The following is a 22,150-nucleotide window of genomic DNA, read 5'->3' as shown; positions in this document are numbered from 1 at the left end:
GCCCACGTGGTGGCGTCTAACAGCCTGATAGATGACATCCAGAAAGGGGGATGGGAAAGACACCATGGCCTGCCACCTTAACGTAAAGGGCGCAGATGAGAGGTCACCAAGCTGAGACGCAGGAACTTGGAATCAGCGGGGAGGAAGAGACGGCTTAATCCAAAGTTGGATCAGAAAGGGCAGGAGGCCATTCAGATGCCCAAGGAGGGGAAGAGAAGCGGTGTGAAGAACGGTGGGAGGTAGCTGGTGCCACGGACAGGAGAAATCCTGGAAGAAAATATTATTGTAGGAAAGACTTAAACTGAATTCTGATAGAGGATTCTATTACTCTGTCCTACTGAGTAAAAGTAAAAGCTACCTCTGAAATGTGCATGTGACAAAAAGTAGAAATAGTGGTGTAGGGAATGTAGCAAGTAAAAATAATTAAGAATTTTCAGTAGAAGCAGTAAGTACTGACTTAATTGATATAATTCAGATTGCTACTGCATTATAATTTTTTATGGTGATCTGGGAAAAGAACAAAAATGAATCTATTAGTAGATTTAAAAATTAAATTGTTTTCATGGTCAAGTTTATGTGATGACGACTGTTCTTTTATCAGATTACCCCAGAACATAAAAAAATAGTTTAAACTTCCAATGTTTTTCTTTTGAAAAAGAGCCTAGCCAAAACAAAAGCAAAAACACAGAATGAAGTTCTACTATGATTGCTTCTGGTTGCTTCTGTTTGAGTCATTGTCATGATAACTTTCCACATAGTTCACAGACATTTCATTGTATTTTACCTTAAATAGGAATGCAGGAATAGATACATTTTTCTTTTCTCTCTCACGTAATAGAATGGTCTACATTTTTAAGATTTCTCAAAAAAAAAGATTTCATAAAAAGGTACCTGTTACCTTTTAGGTTTAATCAAAAGGAGTCCAGCATGATAGACAAAAGTTTTTCTCTTTTGAAGTAGATATTGTTAAGCTTTTAAACCAGATGAAAGTATGACCAATCGTATCATGCTGTCATGGTTTCTCATAATAAATTTTTCATATAAAATTATTTGTTGAAATTATCAAAGAGATAATCCTATGTTGGCATAGCTGCAAAGTTAAAATAGCTGACATTTAAAAAAGATTATGTGGGAAGCTTTATTGAATGTATTGAGATGAGGCTTATTGTAGTTCTTTTTTTCCATGCAAACTGCTGTCGTCGTTGTAGGAAATTTCAAAATCCACACGAAGGACCCCATTCACCCTTGGTATTATCTAATTCCTTCCTAATTCACCTTTACTGTACTGTTCCTACCCACTGCTGGGCTATATTCTGGTCAGAACTGCAACCATCACCCCCAAAGTGGTAGACTCCTTTGTCTCTCTCACTGATTACTACCTTTATTCTAGTTCTATCTCAGTTTTATTCCCACTACATTGTTCTGTACCTTTGGTAATCTCTTAGCCCCTGAAGTTCATTAAAAGTATGTGAATACTTGATGAATTCATCAAGAGTATATGACATAGTCTAGTAGACACTTAGTCAGGATATGCAGAATGAATGAATGGATTAATCAAATACTCTTTCATTGTTTGCTGTGAAATTGTAAGAGGCCACCATGGCAATTGATGATCCTAATATGAGAATGGTGATTTTTACCTCATTAAGATAGCCGTCAGTTTAAATGACAATAGTATTATATGGGGAAATTAAAGACTAGGATATTTATACTTTTAAACAGAGGTGGTAGATAGAATTAATAATAATAATGATGATTATTTATTGAGAGTTACTAGATGCATTAGGGTCTTACCTTTATACCTTATATACTGCTCACAACAGCTTAGTGAGACAGGCATTTTTATTTAAAATTTTTAGAGATAAGGAAACTGATTCAAAGGGTGAGGTTAAGCAACTTGTTCACAACTACCAGCAGGGTAAGGATATGCACTCAGTATGTACGGTTCAAGGCCAGTTTCTTAACATAGGATAGCTGAAAAATTAGACAGAATATCTTGGTATCTCCCAGGAACTTGTCAAAGGATATTACATTTGAATGTGATGGGAATATTTCATGTTTTAGTTGTGTTTAGGCAAGACATTTGTAAATTATCCATTTAAAACTGTTTATTTCATAAAGCAAATTCATTTACCGTGGAAGTATCATCCTTATTTTGTGGGATAGCATCTTGCACTTATTAGACCTATGTAGGCAACATGTTTGAGATTATACTGTAGAGATCAAAGGATGCCCAGGGTTCATCCTTCCCAGCCACAATTTCACGTTTGGTCTCCCTAGCCTTGTTAGTGGTGGATGATTTATCTTTTAATGAAAGGATAAAACCTACCTTGGTTACCTATTTTAATGAAGCTTTTGGACTGACATAGTTTGCTAAATTCTTTTAAAGTGAGCAGTTCAGTGAAGTAACCTGGAGCAGCTTGAAAAATTACCCTACTGCTTGTGGCTCAGGTTAGAAAGTTTCTGCTCACACTTCTCTTACGACTTGGGGTAGACTCTGGGACTTGGGCTTTTAAGATTGGTTCATATTCCTTGTAAATTGGTGCAGTCACTATGGAAAACACAATGGGGGTGCCTTAAACTAAAAATAGAGTTGCCATATGATCCAGCAATTCTCCTGCTGGGCATATATCCAGAGAAAACCATTAATCAAAAAGATATATGTACCCCAGTGTAACTTGCAGCACTGTTTAAAATAGCCAAGACATGGAAGCAGTCTAAATGTTCATCAATAGATGAATGGATGAAAAAGATCTGGTGTATAGACATAATGGAATACTGCTCAGTCATAAAAAAAGAATGATACAATGTCATTTGCAGTAACATGAATGGACCTAGAAATTGTCATATTAAGTGAAGTGAGAAGTAGAAAGACAAATATCATATGATTTCACTTATGTGTGCAATCTAAAATATGGCACAAATGATCTTATTTACAAAACAAACAAACAAACAGACTCATAGACACAGAAAACAAACCTATGGTCATCAGAGGAGAAAGGGGGTTGGAGAGGGATAAACTAGGAGTCTGGAATCAGCAGAGACAGACTGCCCCGTATAAAATAGATGAACACAGTCCTACTATGTAGCATGGGGAACTAGGTTCAGTATCTTGTAATAAACCATAATGGAAAAGACTATGGAAAAGAATATATATAAATGAACCACTTTGCTCTACACACAATATTGTAAATCAACTATACTTCAATTAAAAAGATTTACTTCTTATTCTTCTTAGTTGTATTGAAAACTTTAAAACATTTAGGCAGGGGAGTGGATGAGATCCAGTTTTATTTCAGACTCTCCGGAGTCATCTTAATAATAGTCTCTGTTCCCAGGATGAGGAAATGAAAGGTGAGGCTTACATCAGCCTAGTATCCTTACTTTCTTAGGAATCAAAATGTTCCCAAGGTGAAATACAGTGTGAAGTAGGTCCCTAAACCCATCTTGGAAGGCACTACCTCAGAAGTAGGGTGAATGGAAATTGGTCTTTAACTGGGTGTGAGTCTCATTTCTAGGGCTGCTGTTTATGTTCTTTATGTCTTGCTTTTCTCTTTATGGTGAATTTGTTTCATCTTGTAAAGATTATAAAGCACATATCCTAGCTTTTAAATGTGAGAATTGAATTGTTAATAGTTCTTGGATAAAAATATTGTCTCCTATTTCTTCTACCAAAGGCGGTGCATTCTCAGAAACTTTGGAACTCCCTGGTATGAAGTGTGTTCACGAATTCCACACCTACAGCTTTTTATTTCCTCCTTGATTTATGACACAGCTGTTTCTTGAATTGACTACATGCGATGTAATTAAATTGCACTCTGTGTGTGTATCTCCTACATTTAGTGGAGGCTACGAATCAAGTCTCTTGATGTATTTTTTATTCATTTTTCAAATTCCTCACCTCAAGACGGCGATTGTCGTGAGCTGAGGAGCTGGTGCGCTGTCGCCTCTGTGGTGTTAATATCGTCGTGTCTTTTTCTCTCCGTGCTCTCAGCTGCTCAGCCTCATCTGACTCCTTGTGACCCCATGGAATGTAGCTCACCAGGCTCCTCTGTCCATAGCATTTTCCAGGCAAGAATACTGGGCTGGGTTGCAGTCTCCTTTTGCCCTCCTGTGTGGTAAATTCAATAAGGGTAGGATTGGGTCGTCCTGCATCAGATCTTGTGTACCTTCAGTGATCGATGCTGCTGTGGCCACTCAGGCTGCTGAGACTGACTCTTAAACAGCGATGCTGTGTCACTCCAGCTTCACAGTCTGTGCAGTAACGCAACTTGAGAAATCGATTCATGTTATTTTGAAGAAAGTTTTTACATGGTTGAATCCAGGATAGAAGAAGCACGGCTTCTTGAGTGATACTCTTGACATTGCCGATGTGTTTACTATACTTGTTTTATTGGTGCACACTTGATTTACAACGTTGTGTTAATTTGAGGTGTACAGCAAAATGTTTCAGTCATATGTATACACGAATCCACTCTTTTTTAGATTTTTTGCCCATATAGGCCATTACAGAATATTGAGCAGAATTCCCTCTGCTCTAAAGTAGGTCCTTACTAGTTATCTATTTTATATATAGTAATATGTATATGTCTATCACAATCTTCCGTTTTATCCCCTTCTTACCGCTGGTGGCCGTAAATTTGTTTTCTGTAACTCTGTTTCTGTTTTGTGGGTAAGTTCATTTATAGCCTTTTCAAAGATTGCCAGTGTAGATAGTTTTCTTTATCATCTCTGCCCTCTCTATCTTTATTCCTCTCTCCCTCCCTCTGCTTCAAGGCTTCTTTAATATATCAGCATCTTTACTGGTTTGTGCAGTATTGACATCTAGAAGCTACTTTTTGGTTACCTGGTGTATCAGAATACTTTCATTTCAACATTATATCTTAAAAACAAAATCTCACACTGAACAAATTTTAAAAATGGCTTGGGGATTCCTACTATATGGATTTCCCTGGTGGCTCAGAGGGTGAAGCGTCTGCCTATAATGCAGGAGACCCGGATTCAATCCCTGGGTCGGGAAGATCTCCTGGAGAAGGAAATGGCAACCCACTTCAGTATTCTTGCCTGGAAATTCCCATGGATGGAGGAGCCTGGTAAGCTACAGTCCACAGGGTTGCAAAGAGTCGGACACAACTGAGCAACTTAACCTTGGTGGTGGCAGAAAAAAATGACTTAACTTGTGATGGTTAGTGGGAGATTATGTGGTAGTAATTAGTCAAAGTATCTCTTCTATTGAAAGTCAGAGTGTTGCAGAATTTCTTGTAAAGTTATGTTTAAGATTATTGAGTCTTTTTTGTTGTTGTTGTTCACTCACTCAGTTGTGTCCAACTCTTTGTGACCCCATAAACTGCAGCACGCCAGGCTTCCCTGTCCTTCACTATCTTCCAGAGTTTGCTCAAACTCATGTCCATTGAGTCGATGATGCCATCCAACCTCATCCTCTGTTGCCCCCTTCTCATCCTATCCTCAATCTTTCCCAGCATCAGGGTCTTTACCATTGAGTCAGCTCTTCGCATCAGGTGACTAGAGTGTTGGAGTTTCAGCTTCAGCATCAGTCCTTCCAATGCATATTCAGGGTTGATTTCCTTTAGGAATGACTGGTTTGATCTCCTTGAAGTCCAGGAGACTCTCAAGGGTCTTCTCCAACACCATAATCCAAAAGCATCAATTCTTCGATGCTCAGCCTTCTTTGTGATCCAACTTTCACATCTGTACGTGACTACTGGGAAAACCATAGCTTTGACTATATGGACCTTTGTTGGCAAAGCAGTGTCTCTGCTTTTAAATATGTTGTCTAGGTTTTCTTCCAAGGAGTAAGAGTCTTTTAATTTCATGGCTGCAGTCACTGTCCACAGTGATTTTGGAGCCCAAGAAAATAGAGTCTGTCACTGTTGGCATTTTTCCCCATCTATTTGTGGTAAAATGATGAGACCGGATGCCCAGGTCCAGTCAGATAAATATTATTTCCTTAGTTGTTTAGTGAAAAACATACATATTCTCAATTAGGATGCTCCAAATCCTTTATTAAGTAGTCATCACTTTTGGTCATATGATGAGCAGCAGTCAGGTGGGCTTAGGGAAAATTGGCAAGGTATGGGAAAAATATCCTAATAGGAAAGAAAATTCATCTACCCTATGGAAAATTCATTCCCACTATGTCTAGATGATTGGAGGTGACTGTGTTCTTGGATTTCAGTTTCAAACTTGGAAGTTATTTACTTTTAAATTGGTATCTAAAAGTGCATAGTGGAGTGGGGAATTAAAGCTTATAATGTAAAGCAAAATATAGTAAACAAACTCCCACACAGTCATATAAAAGACAAACTTATTTGTTGTGACAATAAATTTAAATGACATCAGCCGAATTAACTGTAAGTTATTTTCATTTCTTTGTGTGGATTGCAACCTCAGTAAATCAATCTTTCAGATAAAGGATTTCCAGAATAATCATTTACATATGTATGATATGCATTTTTTAAAAAATTAGTTAGAAAATATATGTTCTGGTATATGTGAAAAATAAGATAACAGAAAACTTGAATTCACCTGTTTTTAAGAACTTGAATTTCCATTTCTTTAAAAATTAAAGGCAAAAGAGATTTTTTCATTGCCTTAGTTTGTACAAAAAGTCAAATAGAAATGTAATCTTCTTTTAGGAAGAAGAAAATTGAACTATACCCACAGTTTATAATTTAACAGTGATTGGTTGTATAGGTAGTAGTGATAACTAGGTCTTCTAGACTGAAAATTATAAAGTATTACTATTTCTGTTTTAAAGCTTAGTGCCTACATAGCCAGTGGATCAAATATCCAAGATGGATAATCACTGGTATTGTGCTTCAGGCTTTAGATCTAACAAATAAAAATGAAAAACATTTGGATATGATTAAAGAACAAAGAAACTAGGGGATGGATGGAAAGCAACCAATTCAGAAAATAAGGAACAGTTGGTTTACCCTAATTACAGCCATCCTGATTTTTCTTTTTTGTTCTGTATGTATCAATTGGAAGTTTGGTCAAAAATTAACTCTTTTGCCTAATTACGGAAATAAATTCGTTGCAGCTTTTCAAAAGTGACTTTTATGTTTTTCCTTAAACTCAAATTTCAAAAGACGGTTGCAGTTTGTATTGGCTGCATTGGCCACAATTCTTTCCTTTGATAAAGTTCATCAGTTCGCTTTTCATTTCCTAAGACTGAATCTCTTATATCTACCATCATCTAAATGAGGATGTGTTGACATAAATGAGAAGAACAAAGATTCAACTAATTAAGGGAGTTTTACCTTTGAATTAGGCTGAGTTGTATGGAAGTGTGGCTGAATCTAAGAAGATGGTGAAACCTTTTGCATAACCCAAGCATAATGATTTTGCAGATTGTTTATTGTTGCCAATCAAGCACTAAAATAAGGCCCAAGTTCTGACCCTCGTAAATTTCTTTCTCATAATTCTTCTCATAAATAATAAAGGATGTGGACTTCTTGGTTTTTCAGTAGAGATGAGCTTTTTGAGATGTCAGTTACTTTATTGCTTTCTTCTTTCCTACTTTTCCCACTTGCCATCACAAGTACTTTTATTTTTTCCGTGTTCATCTTATATGGGATACATGCTTCTTTTCATTAACTACTGAGAGGTGCATACTATATAATCTCTTTGGTATGTAGCATGTCTTTTTGTTTGTTATTTGAGAGTTGTTAAATGCAGGTACATGCGTAAAAATGAGGCAAATAGCCACAACTTTCAATGTCAAAGTCCTTCTGAAACTTCGTATGGCATTATATGCATTGCAGATTTGATGGCTTTCTCTATTTGTCCTCTGTATTTACTTGCCTCCTACCTGCCCTTGACCCCTCAACACATACACAAAAGCAGCTGAAGCTTCAAAATGGAAAGATATTATGTATGTGCCTATTGTGTTCTGGTGATTCTGAATAAGCAGGAATATAAAGAGGCAAGGTCAGCTGAAAACTGAGAAGTTCTTTTGTATTTTATCTTTCAATTGCTTCCTTATTATTGGCAGTAACAGTTTGGGGCTGATTAACACAATATATGTTGTAAACCTATGAAAAGCTTGGAAGGAATGTAGATGATACTGTTATTTTAAAGTCTGAATCATGATTTGAAGCATGCTATAAATCACGTCAAAACCCCCAGAACTTAACATGGAAGTTAGAAGAGACAACACCTACATTTCCCTCCCTCTAAACCATTTCTTCCATACCATAACTTTTTCTTGCTAAAAACAGAGACTTGATCATTTCCTTAATCTTTTAGTCCACTTTGGCTCCCCATTCCTTATCACAGTAGTTTTTTATGGACTACCTTGGAATTACCTAGAGAGCATCTAAAATGTGTACATATCTGAGGCTTATCATTAGAAACTAATTTTTAGGTAGAAGTGGCAAATGTATTTGACAAAATCTCTGTTCATTGGTTCAGATGCCTCTTTGTCATGTCCCATCTAAACTTTCTCATCCCATCTCAAGCCATCTCTTCCACTCACCTTCTGCTCTTCATTAGCCATGCTAAGCCTCGAAGGTATTCAAATAGTTCTGTTCACACCTCTGTACTTCTCCGTACGCTCTTCCTACTATTCAAAATTCTTTCTTCCCTCCTGTCTTTCCCCTCCTTTCCACTCCGAGTCTTTTATCTGTCGAACAACCGCTTATCTTCCTAGATTCTCTGTAAGTGACACAACTTTCCTTATTACCCCATGTAGAAATAGTTACTCATTTTTGATTAGCATTTATATTTGACTATGAGTTTTCTAGGTGTCCATCTCTCCCATTAAATCCATATAATTTATCTTGTTCATGTTTATATTAAATGAATACATGGGTTATTAATAAAAACCCTGTTAGGAATTTAAATGTATAGTTTCTATGAACATTGTTCTTAAGGGCTTTATTGATTTGACCTAGGTTGGATAATTTCATTTTTCATGATGTATATTCCCATTGAAGCTTATGTGCCTATATATTTACTCTTCTCTTCATTTTTCCCCCTTTGTGTCTACAGACGAAATCTCACAAAACTATCCCTTATCTTCAGTCACATGTTGGCAGAAATCAAAGCAATCTTTCCCAATGGACAATTCCAGGGAGATAACTTTCGTATCACGAAAGCAGATGCTGCTGAATTCTGGAGAAAGTTTTTTGGAGACAAGTAAGTACAAATCATTTTATAATTTGGATCCATATTTGAAGAATGAGGAGACCTGTCTCCAGTTCCAAATGGTATAGATTTTACCTGAGTATTTCTAGAATGTCCTTCAGTGTTTTCGATGAGTGCTTTTTGATTGCTTTTTTTTTTCCTGTTTAGCCACCAAAAATATACCTTAGTAACTGAATAATTTTGTTATTACCAAGTAGATATTGTGTGATATGTATTTATTTGATGGGCATTCATTGAATTAAATAGTTTGCTCTAAGAAGCAGAGGTATGTAAGGTACAGTATACACGAGAAGCTCATAGCTTTATAATTCAGTGCACACATAAAACACATTTACAAAATAAAAGGAAAGATACTTTAAAAATGGCATAAATAAATTGTTCTGACAATTCAGAGAGGGCAACAGTTGCTTCAGGATTGCAGCTGTCGGAGACTACTTCCTAGAGGAGGTGGAACATACACTTGGTGAAGATCTGAAATTGAAGTGAGAGAGGCCTTTAGCCCTGGGATTCAGGTTTTCTTTGTGTCACTGTGCAGAAAGTAAACATGTATAAGCAAGATATAGAAAAGAGGGTGATGTTATCGCCGAGTTGCATTATCTCACAAAATAGCTAAAGGCATTTTCCTTTAGGTATTTTCTATCCAGACACAAGCTCAGGTGAGCTTGGTAAGTAATAGGAATTAAATATCTGAAGTCTGCATAACTTAAATAAAACTTGCAAAACTTTTATCAGGAGTCTCTTGGTAAGATGATCAGGACATGAGCATCAGGAGGCAGATGGTTTCTTTAGTAACCTTTTAAAGGTCCTTCAGTATGTCTTGAGTGTAGGCAGAACCCTAGCTTAGAGTTAAAAGTGATTGCTTCACTCAGACTGTTGTTTTCTTTTTGTAGTTAAATTCTGTGTTTATACATTAGCTGATGAAATAAGACATAAAACATTGGAATACACGACTGTCAACAATCTGAGTCCTCTGACACTGATGAATTAACTGTAACATTAGGTTTCCCTTATTTTTCTTCATGAAGTACTGTGTTTGTCTATAAGCTGCTATGTGATTAGGGCACATACAAAGCAATGCACATTTGATTAGATATACATTTTTTTTTTTTACTTCAGAAATATTAAAGCCTTTTTCCCACCTCTTAAATAAAAAGTATTCTGAATTATTTTTAAGCACTACTAGAGGTAATACTACTTTTACCCTGAAATTCTGTATTCCAGACATCTAGCTTATGTGTAATGCTCCTATATCCATTCACAAATGAGGACTTAAAAGAAGAAAACATTCATTCTCTTCTGAATTAGCCTAACATCCAAGAGTGTACTAATTAAATATTTGTGAATAGTAGAAAGCAGAAAGGGATTGCAGAGCTCTGAAAGTAAGAATTGAGGACTTCTTGAAGTTACAGCTCATATATTAATACTCTGAGCCTAATGTAAACAGTTGGTAACCTTCAGCATAAACCATCTTAAGATTTTAAGAAAATCTATCAGATGAATTACTTGTATTTCTTTTTGAAAACTGAAAATTCTGGTGAGTTATAAGGTTGTTTGCTAGTCAAAAGGCCAGTGAAAAATGGAAAGATTGCTCACGTTTTTCAAGAGAGGAGTTTGTTTTGCCAGCACCTCAAACCACAGAGAATTATGCATTTGAGACATCTTTACTTCCCTTTATTTACAACCATAGACATTAAGGGGCTGAAATTTCTGTCCAACTGCTGTGTGAGTGAAATCACTACTAAATCAAATGGGGGATTCTTGAAATGCTGATGAAACATGCTCCCTACCTCCCAAAATCCTTGTAACTTTGTCTTCTCCTATCTTTGCTTACTTGAAAAAGCTTCTTAATTTGTCTTTAAGATTTTTACTTTTGGGATGAGAGCCAAACTTAAAGCTTCTTCTTGAATACAGACATATTTCTGTAGTAATCAGAATTATGGTTCTTTTATTAGATCATTGGAGAAACGATCTTTGTATTCTCTATGGGTTTTCACCTTATAGTTCCATGGTATTTTATTGAATGAATGGATGAATGAATGATGTAGCATTTTAAAAGGTTGAATCCTTTTATCTTTTTTATACTCTAACACTAGTCTGCATTTTTTCATAATTGGGTTCTCATTCAGAAGTATTCCTGTTATTTATCTACATATTGAGGGCATATGACGATGCTTTCATTTGACCTAACTAATGCCTTTAAACCTGAATGTATTATTGTTTCATAAAACAGAACTGTTGAATGGTTAGTTCTAGAAACAGCCAAACAGATTATGATTTTTATAAACTAACTTTTAACTTAAGGAGTATTATTGTGACATTTTCCCCAAAAGGGAAAGAAGAAAAAGTCAATAAGAACACAATATTCAGATGGAGTTAAAATTGGGAAAAAGTTATCGTTCAAAGGAATTTAGAAAAATCCTAAAGGCAAATTTAGCATGCATACCTAAAAAACAGGCAGTAGACAAAAATCTTGAGGTATCATGTGCCTAATGAACGCTTCATTTCTGTGCTTCTCAATCTTTTTGAAGTCACGGCAAGGCTGGCCTCTGCTCAAGACCCAAGCCCAGCTGCCAGGAGGTTCCGCCTATCAAAGTCTCGAGGGGAATCAGTAACACATCATGTGTCAGGGTAAACTGGGAAGTTCTGTAGTTGGTAGATGTGGGGAAGTCCTGTAGTTGGTAGATTTTTATGTGAGGTTATTGAATGTTTTAATAGTTGAGTTCTGCTTTTGCTTTCTTAGTCTATTGACAGGAGATAGTAGAAGTATGTAGAAAAAGAGGAGTGGCATTATTGAGTGAATGTTTCTGAGTAAATGAGACCAATACCAGACTGAATCTTTACCCTCTGGGTTAGTAGTTTATGATCTGGAAACTTTCAGCATGAGGCTCAAAAAATTAAGGAAAAGATTCACTACTGTGATTAGACTCCAGGTAACAGTCATTTTTCCAATAAGCAAGTCAGGTAGCAGTTTCCAGGCTCCTCATTCTTGATGTTGAGATTCAGACATGTGGTTCCAACCAACTTGAAGATTTTACCTCTGGCATAAAAGTTCTCACTGATCCCTCAGTGTTCCTCTTGCTCTTGATTTTGTCCCTTATTATACTGGATCTTTTAGTTCTTAAATTCCCATAAGCTCTTGCTCATCTCCACATTTATTATTTCTCATTGGTTTTTTTGAAGTTATTTGTCTGGTTGTCTTCCCATTAGATTATAAGCCCCGTGAAGTCAGGCTTATTTAATCAGTGTTTGTGGTTCCCAAGGTAGTTCAACACAGTGTCTGACTTGGGGGCATTCAGGAGCAGCTGTTCACTTGACTCCGACGCGCTGTGGAGCGGCTGCGTGTGAGTGAGCGTGTGGGCCGACAGCGCTTGCCTGTTCCGGAGGCAGCCTCTTGGTGCAGCTTGCAGCCAGCTCACCCATGTCCGGGTTCTGACTGCAGCATTTACGGGCGTTATCCCTTTGGACAAGCTGCTTGTTTTTTCCTTGCATCAGTTTCTTCAGCTATAAAATGTAGATGATAATACTACGAAATGTGGATGATAATAACAAGAATACCTACTGTGTAGAGGTATTGCAAAGATTAAAGGAGCTAGAATCTCCCCATCAGGCAGGTAGGACAGTGTCTGGCACGTGGTAAATACTCTGTGTTGGGGAATAATTAAACAGTTTAAACCTTTAATCTTGCTCAGTGTCCCATGAATATATTTATTGTTAATTCTACAAATAATAAAATTAATATTCAACTTTACATGACAGAGATGCCATGGTCTCTAGAACTCTAAAAGCAGAAATCCAGAAAAAGTTAATAAAAGTTTTCTAAAATTGTGTATCTGCTATGTAAAAGTGGGGTAGAATATAAGAAACTGTCCTGCTGACCATGTGGAAAAAAAAAAAGCTCTGTTTAAAATTCAGTTGATTACATCTACCTTTGATTTCCTGAGGAAGTTGTAGGGACCTTTTGGTTTCCTGTGTTTTCTTTTCACTTTTAATTAGAAACAAATATGCCATGAAATACATTTTTTAGCATATTAACTAGATCAGTTTTCCCTCTAATCAAAGGAAAGTCAACTTAGTCATATTTAATTAAATAATGCACGATAGAAATGAAGAACTCTTACAAGGAGAGAAAATAAACTGAAATATTAGTTCTTTTTAAAAAAGAATTATTAAAAAAAAAAACCTCAAAGAGCTTCTATTTAATATTTCTGTTATTTCATCATCTCCTATTGTTGTCTATTTTAAAACAGCCAAGTATCTTTATATCGTAAGGAAAATCAAATGACAGGGCTATTTTGTTCAATCCATTGCAGCAGGATCCCAGATAGAAAAAGCAAATAACATGTGAAATTATAATTTTCTACCTCTAAGCAGTATGTATTCAATTTGGGGGATACAGTATATACAAAGATGATAAATAACTTAAAATCAGTTCTGTCCCATTACAAAAGTGCTTAAGGAATGTCACAAATAGTGAATTGTTTACTAGGGTGATCAGGATTGTTTACTCGGGCTCCATGGAGGAACTGGTGTTTTGTATGAGTTGCACATGTGTTAATAAGGAGGAGGCAGAGGAGAATGCTCTGAGGGGGATGAAATTTTCCTGGTGTCTGCTGTCTTTCCAAAGAAAGATGCAGAGTAACTTGAAGTTTCCATAAATGGCATTTTTATTGTTGTTTTCTTTTACCTTCTTTTCCTCACTATGAACTCCTCAGTAAGTGATATTTACTTCAGTGAAGTCACCATGAACCAAGTTCTGTTTCTTAACCTTGAAACATGGTTTCATTAGGTTTCATCCTGAGTATATCTATAGACTGGTATATGTTACTGAGCTCACAAACCAATCTCTAATTAGAATGATGCTTTGATTAATTTATAATGATCAATGCTACTGTAAAGCAGATGGGAATGCTCTCATCACCTCATATAAATTATATATGGAGCCATATCATGTCCAGAACATTCTTTGGTGAACATGGAATCTAAATATGGGGTGGTACTGTAGAAATTCCCCTGACTCAAGGTCCAAAGTACTTAAAATTGTCACTCTCTTGGACTGTACTTTGAAAGCTCTGTTTGTTTTTGCCCCTTTGGACTTTTCTTTTTTTTCCATAGACAAAGTTACACCTTTTTTAAATTGAAGTATTTTTTTTTAATTGAAGTATAGTTGATTTACAGTGTTTTGTTTCAAGAGTACAGCACAGTGATTCATTTATACATACATACGTACGTATCTTTTTACAGATTCTTTCCCTTATAGGTTGTTACGAAATATTGTATAGTTTTCTGTGCTATGCAGTAGATACTTGTTGTTTATCTAAATTATAGATAATAATGTATACATGTTAATCCCAAACTCCTAATTTATCTCCCCCCTTTCCCATCTGGTAACTGTAAGTTTGTGTTCTATGTGTGTGGGTCTGTCTCTGTTGTATAAGTTCATTTGCATCAGTTTTTTAGATTCCACATATCAGTGATACCATGTTATTTCTCTTTTTGGCTCACTTAGTATGATAATCTCTAGATCTATCCATGTTGCTGTAAAATGGCATTATTTCATTGTTTTCTATGGCTGAGTAATACTCCACGGCATCAATATACCACATCTTCTTTATCCATTCAGGCTTTGACGTACATTTAGGTTGTTTCCATGCCTTGCTTGGGCTTCCCTGGTGGCTCAGATGGTAAAGAACCTGCCTGCAATGCAGCAGACCCAGGTTCAATCCCTGGGTCAGGAGGATCCCCTGGAGAAGGCAATGGCAAACCGCAGCAGTGTTCTTGCCTGGGGAATTCCATGGACAGACTGGCAGGAATCCATAGGGTCACAAAGAGTTGAACAGAAGTGAAAGTGAAAGTCGCTCAGTCATGTCCGACTCTGCGACCTCGTGGACTATCCAGTCCATGGAATTCTCCAGGCCAGATTACTGGAGTGGCTTGCCATTCCCTTCTCCGAGGGATCGTCCCAGCCCAGGGATCAAACCCAGGTCTCCCGCATTGCAGGCAGATTCTTGACCAGTGAGCCACAATGCCCCCTCCCGTTCACTGCAGTCCTTACCTGGACCTCTTATTTACATTATCTGCCTAGTTTCCGGATACTTGAGTTTGTTATGTCTAAAAACTGTGTGAAGCCATTGGACTAGTTGATGGAGACCAGGGAGAATGCAGAGGACAGATTCTTAAAGAATTCTGATGAATGACCTCTGCATCAGGGAAATTTAAGGAAGTGGAGGCATCACCAGAAAAGTAGACTTAAAACCTGGAGAGTGTGGAATTATAGATGCTAAAGGAAGGTAGGATTTAAGGAAAGAAAGAGGGAGATTAACCAGATAATAGTACTGCAAATGAACTAGATAAAGCCTAAAAAGTTTTCGTCAGATGTAGGGACAACAAGGCACTTATAATTCAATTTATTTTCTCTTTTTAATATTCGGCAAGTCTCCTTTATAACCAGAGTCTTAATGGGCTCCTCTTGTTGCACTGAACAGGCACAGTGGATTTTGCTATGCACTCAGTAGGTAGATTAATGGATCTGGCCTCCTTTTAATACTATGACTGCTGGTGAATTACATCTAGCAGCCCTAAGAGGGAGAGTCTGAAAATAACTTCTTTATTTTGAAGTTCCTGAGATCCCCTAGGGCTTCCCTGGGGGCTCAGCTGGTAAAGAATCTACCTGCAGTACTGGAGACTTGGGTTCAATCCCTGGGTTGGGGAAGATCCCCTGGAGAAGGGAAAGGCTACCCACTGCAGTATTCTGGCCTGGAGAATTCCATGGATAGTCAGTCCATGGGATTGCAGAGAGTCAGACACGACTGAGCTCCCCTTGGCCTCTAAAGTTAAACCTGTTAGTATCCAGATTTTGGCTACTTATTTTACTTCTCCATCTTGAGAAGTATTTTGTTTTTCGTTTTTTTTTTTTTTTTTGGCATTTCTGCCAAATGAGAAAAGTTTGGTGAGGCCATTAATGTTTCTTGAATAATTCTGAGTATTAAGCCTATCATTATAAATTTCAAAAATTGTATTTCTAAACTATCATTTAAAAAAGTTATCCTGTGCTCGGCCCTGTTTTGTTTTTTTTTTTAAACAACAACAAAAAAACAGACTTCACATTTCTCCATCTCTTAGTTTCAGTCACCTGAAGTTTGATTTAATTAAAATCGTTTTTAAGTCACTTATATTCTTGTTCGCAGAAGTTTTTATATTGTGTTTGCAGAAAGAATTGTTTTCTTAATGAATTATTTAATAATGTGTTCCTGGAATCGAAAAGGTCCTGGTTCTTAGTCCTTCTGCACATGTATTCCTTTCTCTGTGGGATGGTTCTGCCTTGATAGGCGAAAAGAGACGTTTTCTCCTTCTGAAGCAAAGAGCATGTTTGCTTACAACCTTGTAACTTAAAAATAGTATTTCTTTGCAGATCCAGGGACAAGTATACTTAGTGACCATTATTAAGTATTTGGTCTCCCTAAAACCTAGGTTCCTCTTCAGTTACAAAAGTCACTTTGTGAATAGGTGTCCCTGCTCTTTGCATCATCCGGTGGGAATTAGAGCTCAAGGAGCAAGTTCAAGAGAATGCTGGCATGCTGGCCACTGCTTCCTGTGAGTAGCGGAGTCTGTTGACTCTGACGCTCTGACCCACAAATCCTGTGTTTTCTGCCAGCATCCATGCAACTGTGATAGGCTAACTTGTTAGCATGCAAATAAGGTAGAATCTGACTCTTTACAGTTCTTTAGAACCATGCTCTACTGGTGGAGAAATTGTAACTTAAAAGCAAAGTAAAGAAAGCTTTATAAAATAATTAGGACTTATTTTTCATTAATAGATTGCTAATGCTTCATCTTCCTGTTTTCCTTATTCTGAATGTTGATTACAGTAGGAAACGACAATAATAGGTTTTCTGTGTAACTTTGTTCTTGCCTTATTTATCTGCAGTCATTAGTAGTTTCCCTTAAATAAAAGAAATTTGGGAGCCTACTTATGCACAGTATTATATATGTAGTTTCTCCTGTAAGAATTTAGAGGTGTTACTGGAAATTGTATATTTTTTTTGCCTCAGTTTACCTTATATATCTAGCAGACTTTACCCATTGCTTGTTAATGGAATTGACCTCTCTAGAGAGATTTTGGGGGAATTTTGTCTTATTATTACCCAGAAAAAACATCTACTTCTGCTTTATTGACTACACCAAAGCCTTTGACTGTGTGGACACAGCAAACTGTGGAAAATTCTTTAAGAGATGGGAATACCAGAGCCCCTGACCTGCCTCTGAGAAATCTGTATACAGGACATGGGACAACAGACTGGTTCTAAACTGGGAAAGGAGTACATCAAGGCTGTATATTGTCACCCTGGTTATCTAACTTATATGCAGAGGACATCATGTGAAATGCCGGACTGGATAAAACACAAACTGAAATCAAGATTGCTGGGAGAAATATCAATAACCTCAGATATGCAGATGACACCGCCCTTATGGGAGAAAGTGAAGAACTAAAGAGCCTCTTGATGAAAGTGAAAGAGAAGAGTGAAAAAGTTGGCTTAAAACTCAATATTCAGAAAACTAAGATCATGGCATCCAGTCCCATCACTTCATGGCAAATAGATGGGGAAACAATGGAAACAGTGACAGAGTTTATTTTTTTGGGTTCCAAAATCACTGCAGATGGTGACTGCAGCCATGAAATGAAAACATGCTTGCTCCTTGGAAGAAACCATCCTGAATATTCATTGGAAGGGCTGATGCTAAAGCTGAAGCGCCAATACTTCGGCCACCTGATGCGAAGAACTGACTCATTTGAAAAGACGCTGATGCTGGGAGGGATTGAAGGCGGGAGGAGAAGGGGACGACAGAGGATGAGATGGCTGGATGGCGTCACCAACTCGATGGACATGAGTTTGAGTAAGCTCCGGGAGTTGGTAATGGACAGGGAAGCAGGCGTGCTGCAGTCCATGGGGTCACAGAGTCAGACATGACTGAGCGACTGAACTGAACTGAACTTTGTCTTCTTACAGACTTTTAAATTTGTTTGTAGGACAGGCCAGACTGTTAATGCTAAAGAGAAGATCTTTGGCCGGACTTTCTAATTTTATGGTATATAATTTACTAACTTTTAATGTCTGACCTTAGTAGATCAGAGGCACCTTGCTATGATCTATGAACTATGTTATCTCACATGCGTTATGAACTTACCAAGTATCATTGAACATGTAGAGCAAATATTCTGAAGAAGAGTCTTGCTTTACAAAGAGAAGAGCCAGTACCCAGTGTTTCAAGCCAGAATCTTTCTGATTTTCTGTGGTCAATGGTTACTAAGTGGAAAAGTTTTATATGGAATTTTGACATATTTTATGGATTATATTTACAGTTTCTCTGTCACTAATAAATTGTATTTTCAAAGTTGGGAAATAAGTCGAATTGCCAATAATAAAGGAAAACAAAATATACTTTCCTGGTTACAGTAAGTTTACTATTTATTATGTTCAAAAGTTAGATTGTGAGACTAGAAATTAGAAATCAAATCTCTCAGGAGTGAGTGAATTTTAAAAAAATCAAAGATAATACTAAATAACCTATTATTTCTGCAATCTTATAAAAATGTTTGATTTTAAATTTAAGTTTCAGAACATGAGCATGAGAATACTTGTCCCTTATACATGGCGGTAATGCTTCAATGCTGTAGATAAAATGTTATAAACTTTTTTGACAACAAAAAAAAATACCAGAAATACCCAGCATCTTGAATCTTTCTATATGCGAGTAAGGAGTTTTCGCTTATGAGGAAGATAAGTTAGATCTAATCACAAATATTCCCGGTAACCCAGGTTACCATCCTGTCTACAGTGAGTTGTAAGGCAACTAACTATGTGACCACAGTGATTTTGGTATCTTCTTTCTGTGGCTTGCTGGAAAACAATTGTTTTCCGTTAGTGGTGGAAGAGTAAAAGCTGTAATAGCTTGTTAACCATCTGTTTTCATTTCCATTAACAAATAGTCATTTCAAAACAAGATTGGATTTAAGGAATAACTATATACAAACATCAACAGACTTAGGATCATGGTACTTAATATTTTTTGTAATGAAAATCCAAACATATTAAATAGCTTATGAATGTTTTCTCTTCTGAACAAAAGCAACTTAAAGATATTGCCACTGAACACGTCTTTGATCCAGGTGAATTTTCTGAACAAAATTCAGATGAAATTGAAAATAGTAATGGGTTAATATAGATACAACAGATTTTTGTTCTGTCTAAAGTGAACATGAAATATCCCTGACTTAGGATGGATTTTAAACAACTGCTATCACACCACCATCAGTACCACAGCACCAGAACCAAAAACCAGCAAACGTTGATTTGCTTGTTTATATGATGGCAAGTGCTGTGTCCATTCCTCCATCTCTCACTCTATTTTCATCTTAATTTTAATATAAACTTTTTTTTTTTAAGTTTAGTATATTGGCTTAGCCAAAAAGTCCATTCGGGTTTTCTGTAACATCTTACGCTATGAAAAAAATCTGGCTTTCTTCACTCTTTGTTATATTTATGAAATTCATCCACATTCTTGCATATAGCAAGTCTATTCCTTCTTGCTCCACTGTATGGCTATACCACAGTTTACATAATCCTTTTGTTGGTGTTGGATGTTGGATTCTTCCTTCTTTGGATTATTCTCAGTAGTGCTGCCATGGACATTTTTTGTATATTTTAAAAAAACATGTACATTTCTCTGGTATGTATATCTAGAAGTGGTGTTGCTGGCTCCTAGTTTATGCTTAATTTTAGCTTTATTAGCTTTTTAGTAAACCACCAAAGAGTTTACCAAAATGACTTGCCACCTTCATCACCTATTTGGAGTACCCGAAGTTTCCTGTTGTTATATATCCTTCCCAACATTTTATAATATTTGTCTTTTTAAAGGGTTTAATAAGCTACTCTGGTGGGGATGAGTGGAATCTCATTTGGTTCTTATTTTGCATTTGCATGATAACAGATGAAGTTGAGTACATACTTGTGTGTATATTGAATATTTTGATTTTTTTTGTGTGTGACTATAAAAATTATTTGCCCAGTTTCTGAGTAGTAAGTATTAATATTTAAAAGTTTTTATGTGTTATAGACGTGATTCTTTTATGTTTATTGCTCTCCCAGTATGTGACATTTTCACTTTGTTAATGACATTGTTTCATGAACACAGGTTTTTAATTTACCTTTTCCTTTATCCTTAGAACATTTGCAGTCCTGTTTAAAATTATTTGCTTGTGCCAGAGTAATGCAGATATTCTCTTCTGTTTCTTCCAAAAAACTTTACTGCTTTATCTTTTGTGCTTAGGTCTAAGGTTCATCTAAAATTGGTTTTTATATGATATTAGTTCAGGATCAAGATTTATTTTCTTCCATTTGTATATTCATTTGACCCAGCAACATTTATTGAAAATATCATCCATTCTCTACTACTGTTTATGGAGAGTTGTTACATATCCAGTGTTCAGATACAATTGCATTTGTTTCCAAAATTTGTTTTGTTCTATTGGCTTTCCTGTGCCAGTACCATGCTCTCTTAACTACTGTAAGAACTATAAGCTTGCCAATGTTATTCTTATGGAAGTTTGGCTGATTTTATTTGGCTCTTGGCATTTCCTTATGAAGTTTAGAATCAGTCTGTCAATCCCTACTATGAAAATGATTCCTGATTGGGGTTGTAATAAATCTATGAATCAATTTGCGGAGGATTGACCATACATCTTTTTCATACTGAGTCTGCCAGTCCATTAAGGCTTTATATCTCTTTATGTCTTTTACATCTGATCATGTATGTGTGCGTATTTATGCTGTGACTTTGCTTGTATTTTGTTAGCTTTATTCCTATTTATTTGATATTTTCAGATGCTCTTGTAAATATTTTATTTTCTTATTATGTATGCTTATATATAGTAATACAACTGATTTTTTGTATATTGGTTTTATATTCAGCAACCATGTTGATTTCTCTTGTCATAGTTTAATCCGTAAACGTTTTTGTGTTTCTTAGATACAAAGCTATTTCATTGGCAAACACTGCTTTGATTTTTGCTTTTAATTGGTTATTTCTGTGATTACAAAATATACTTCAAACAGTTCTAGTACATCTTTTGCTCCTGGAAGCCGTTAGAGAATATTAGAGATTTCTTAAAAGCCTGCGTGTGATCATACCATGATGTGTTGTTGTTCAGTTGCTAAGTCATGTCTGACTCTTTGCCCCGCCATGGACTGCAGCATGCCAGCTTCCCTGTCCTTCACTGTCTTCTGGAGTTTGCTCAAACTCTTGTCCACTGAGTCGGTGATGCCATCCAACCATCTCATCCTCTCTTGTCCCCTTCTCCTCCCCTCAGTCTTTCTCAGCACCAGGGTCTTTTCCAAAGAGTCAGCTATTCACATCAGGTGGACAAAGTACTGGAGCTTCAGCATCCATCCTTCCCGTGAGTAGTCAGGGTTGATTTCCTTTAGGATTGACTGGTTTGGTCTCCATGTTATCCAAGAGACTCTCGAGAGTCTTCTCCAACACCACAATTTGAAAGCATCAATTCTTTGGCTCTCAGCCTTCTTTACGGTCCAACCCTCACATCCATACATGACTTCTGGGAAAACCATAGCTTTGACTATACTTTGTCGGCTATACTTTTGACAGTACTTTGTCAGCAAAGTGACGTCTCTGCTTTTAAATGTGCTGTCTAGGTTTGTCATAGCTTTTCTTCCAAGGAGCAAGCTTCTTTTAATTTCATGGCTGTAGTCACCATACACAATGATTTTGGAGCCTTAGAAAATAAAACCTGCCACTGTTTCCACTTTTTCCCCATCTATTACCCATGAAGTGATGGGGCCAGATGCCGTGATCTTAGCCTTTTTAATGTTGAGTTTTAAGCCAGCTTTTTCCTCTCCTCTTTCCCCCTCGTCAAGAGGCTCGTTAGTTGCTTTCCACTTTCTGCAGTTAGAGTGGTACCATCTGC

At 36.7% G+C, this 22,150-nt stretch overlaps 1 protein-coding gene across 9 annotated transcripts in view; it reads left to right on the top strand.

Moving 5' to 3' along the window:
* Nucleotides 1-22,150, top strand: part of CBLB (Cbl proto-oncogene B) — a 218,548-nt gene that overhangs the window by 86,546 nt on the left and 109,852 nt on the right. For all 9 annotated transcript variants that reach the window (XM_043893003.1, XM_043893009.1, XM_043893008.1 and 6 more), the window contains exon 4: nucleotides 9,016-9,162. In XM_043893003.1, the coding sequence (XP_043748938.1) occupies nucleotides 9,016-9,162 (147 nt within the window). The remainder of the gene's footprint in view (nucleotides 1-9,015; nucleotides 9,163-22,150) is intronic.

This window comes from Cervus elaphus, chromosome 31, assembly GCF_910594005.1.
Source record: "Cervus elaphus chromosome 31, mCerEla1.1, whole genome shotgun sequence".
NCBI lineage: Eukaryota > Metazoa > Chordata > Mammalia > Artiodactyla > Cervidae > Cervus > Cervus elaphus.
The sequence above is the reverse complement of the archived record's forward strand: the minus strand, read 5'-3'. Positions and strand labels throughout refer to the sequence as shown.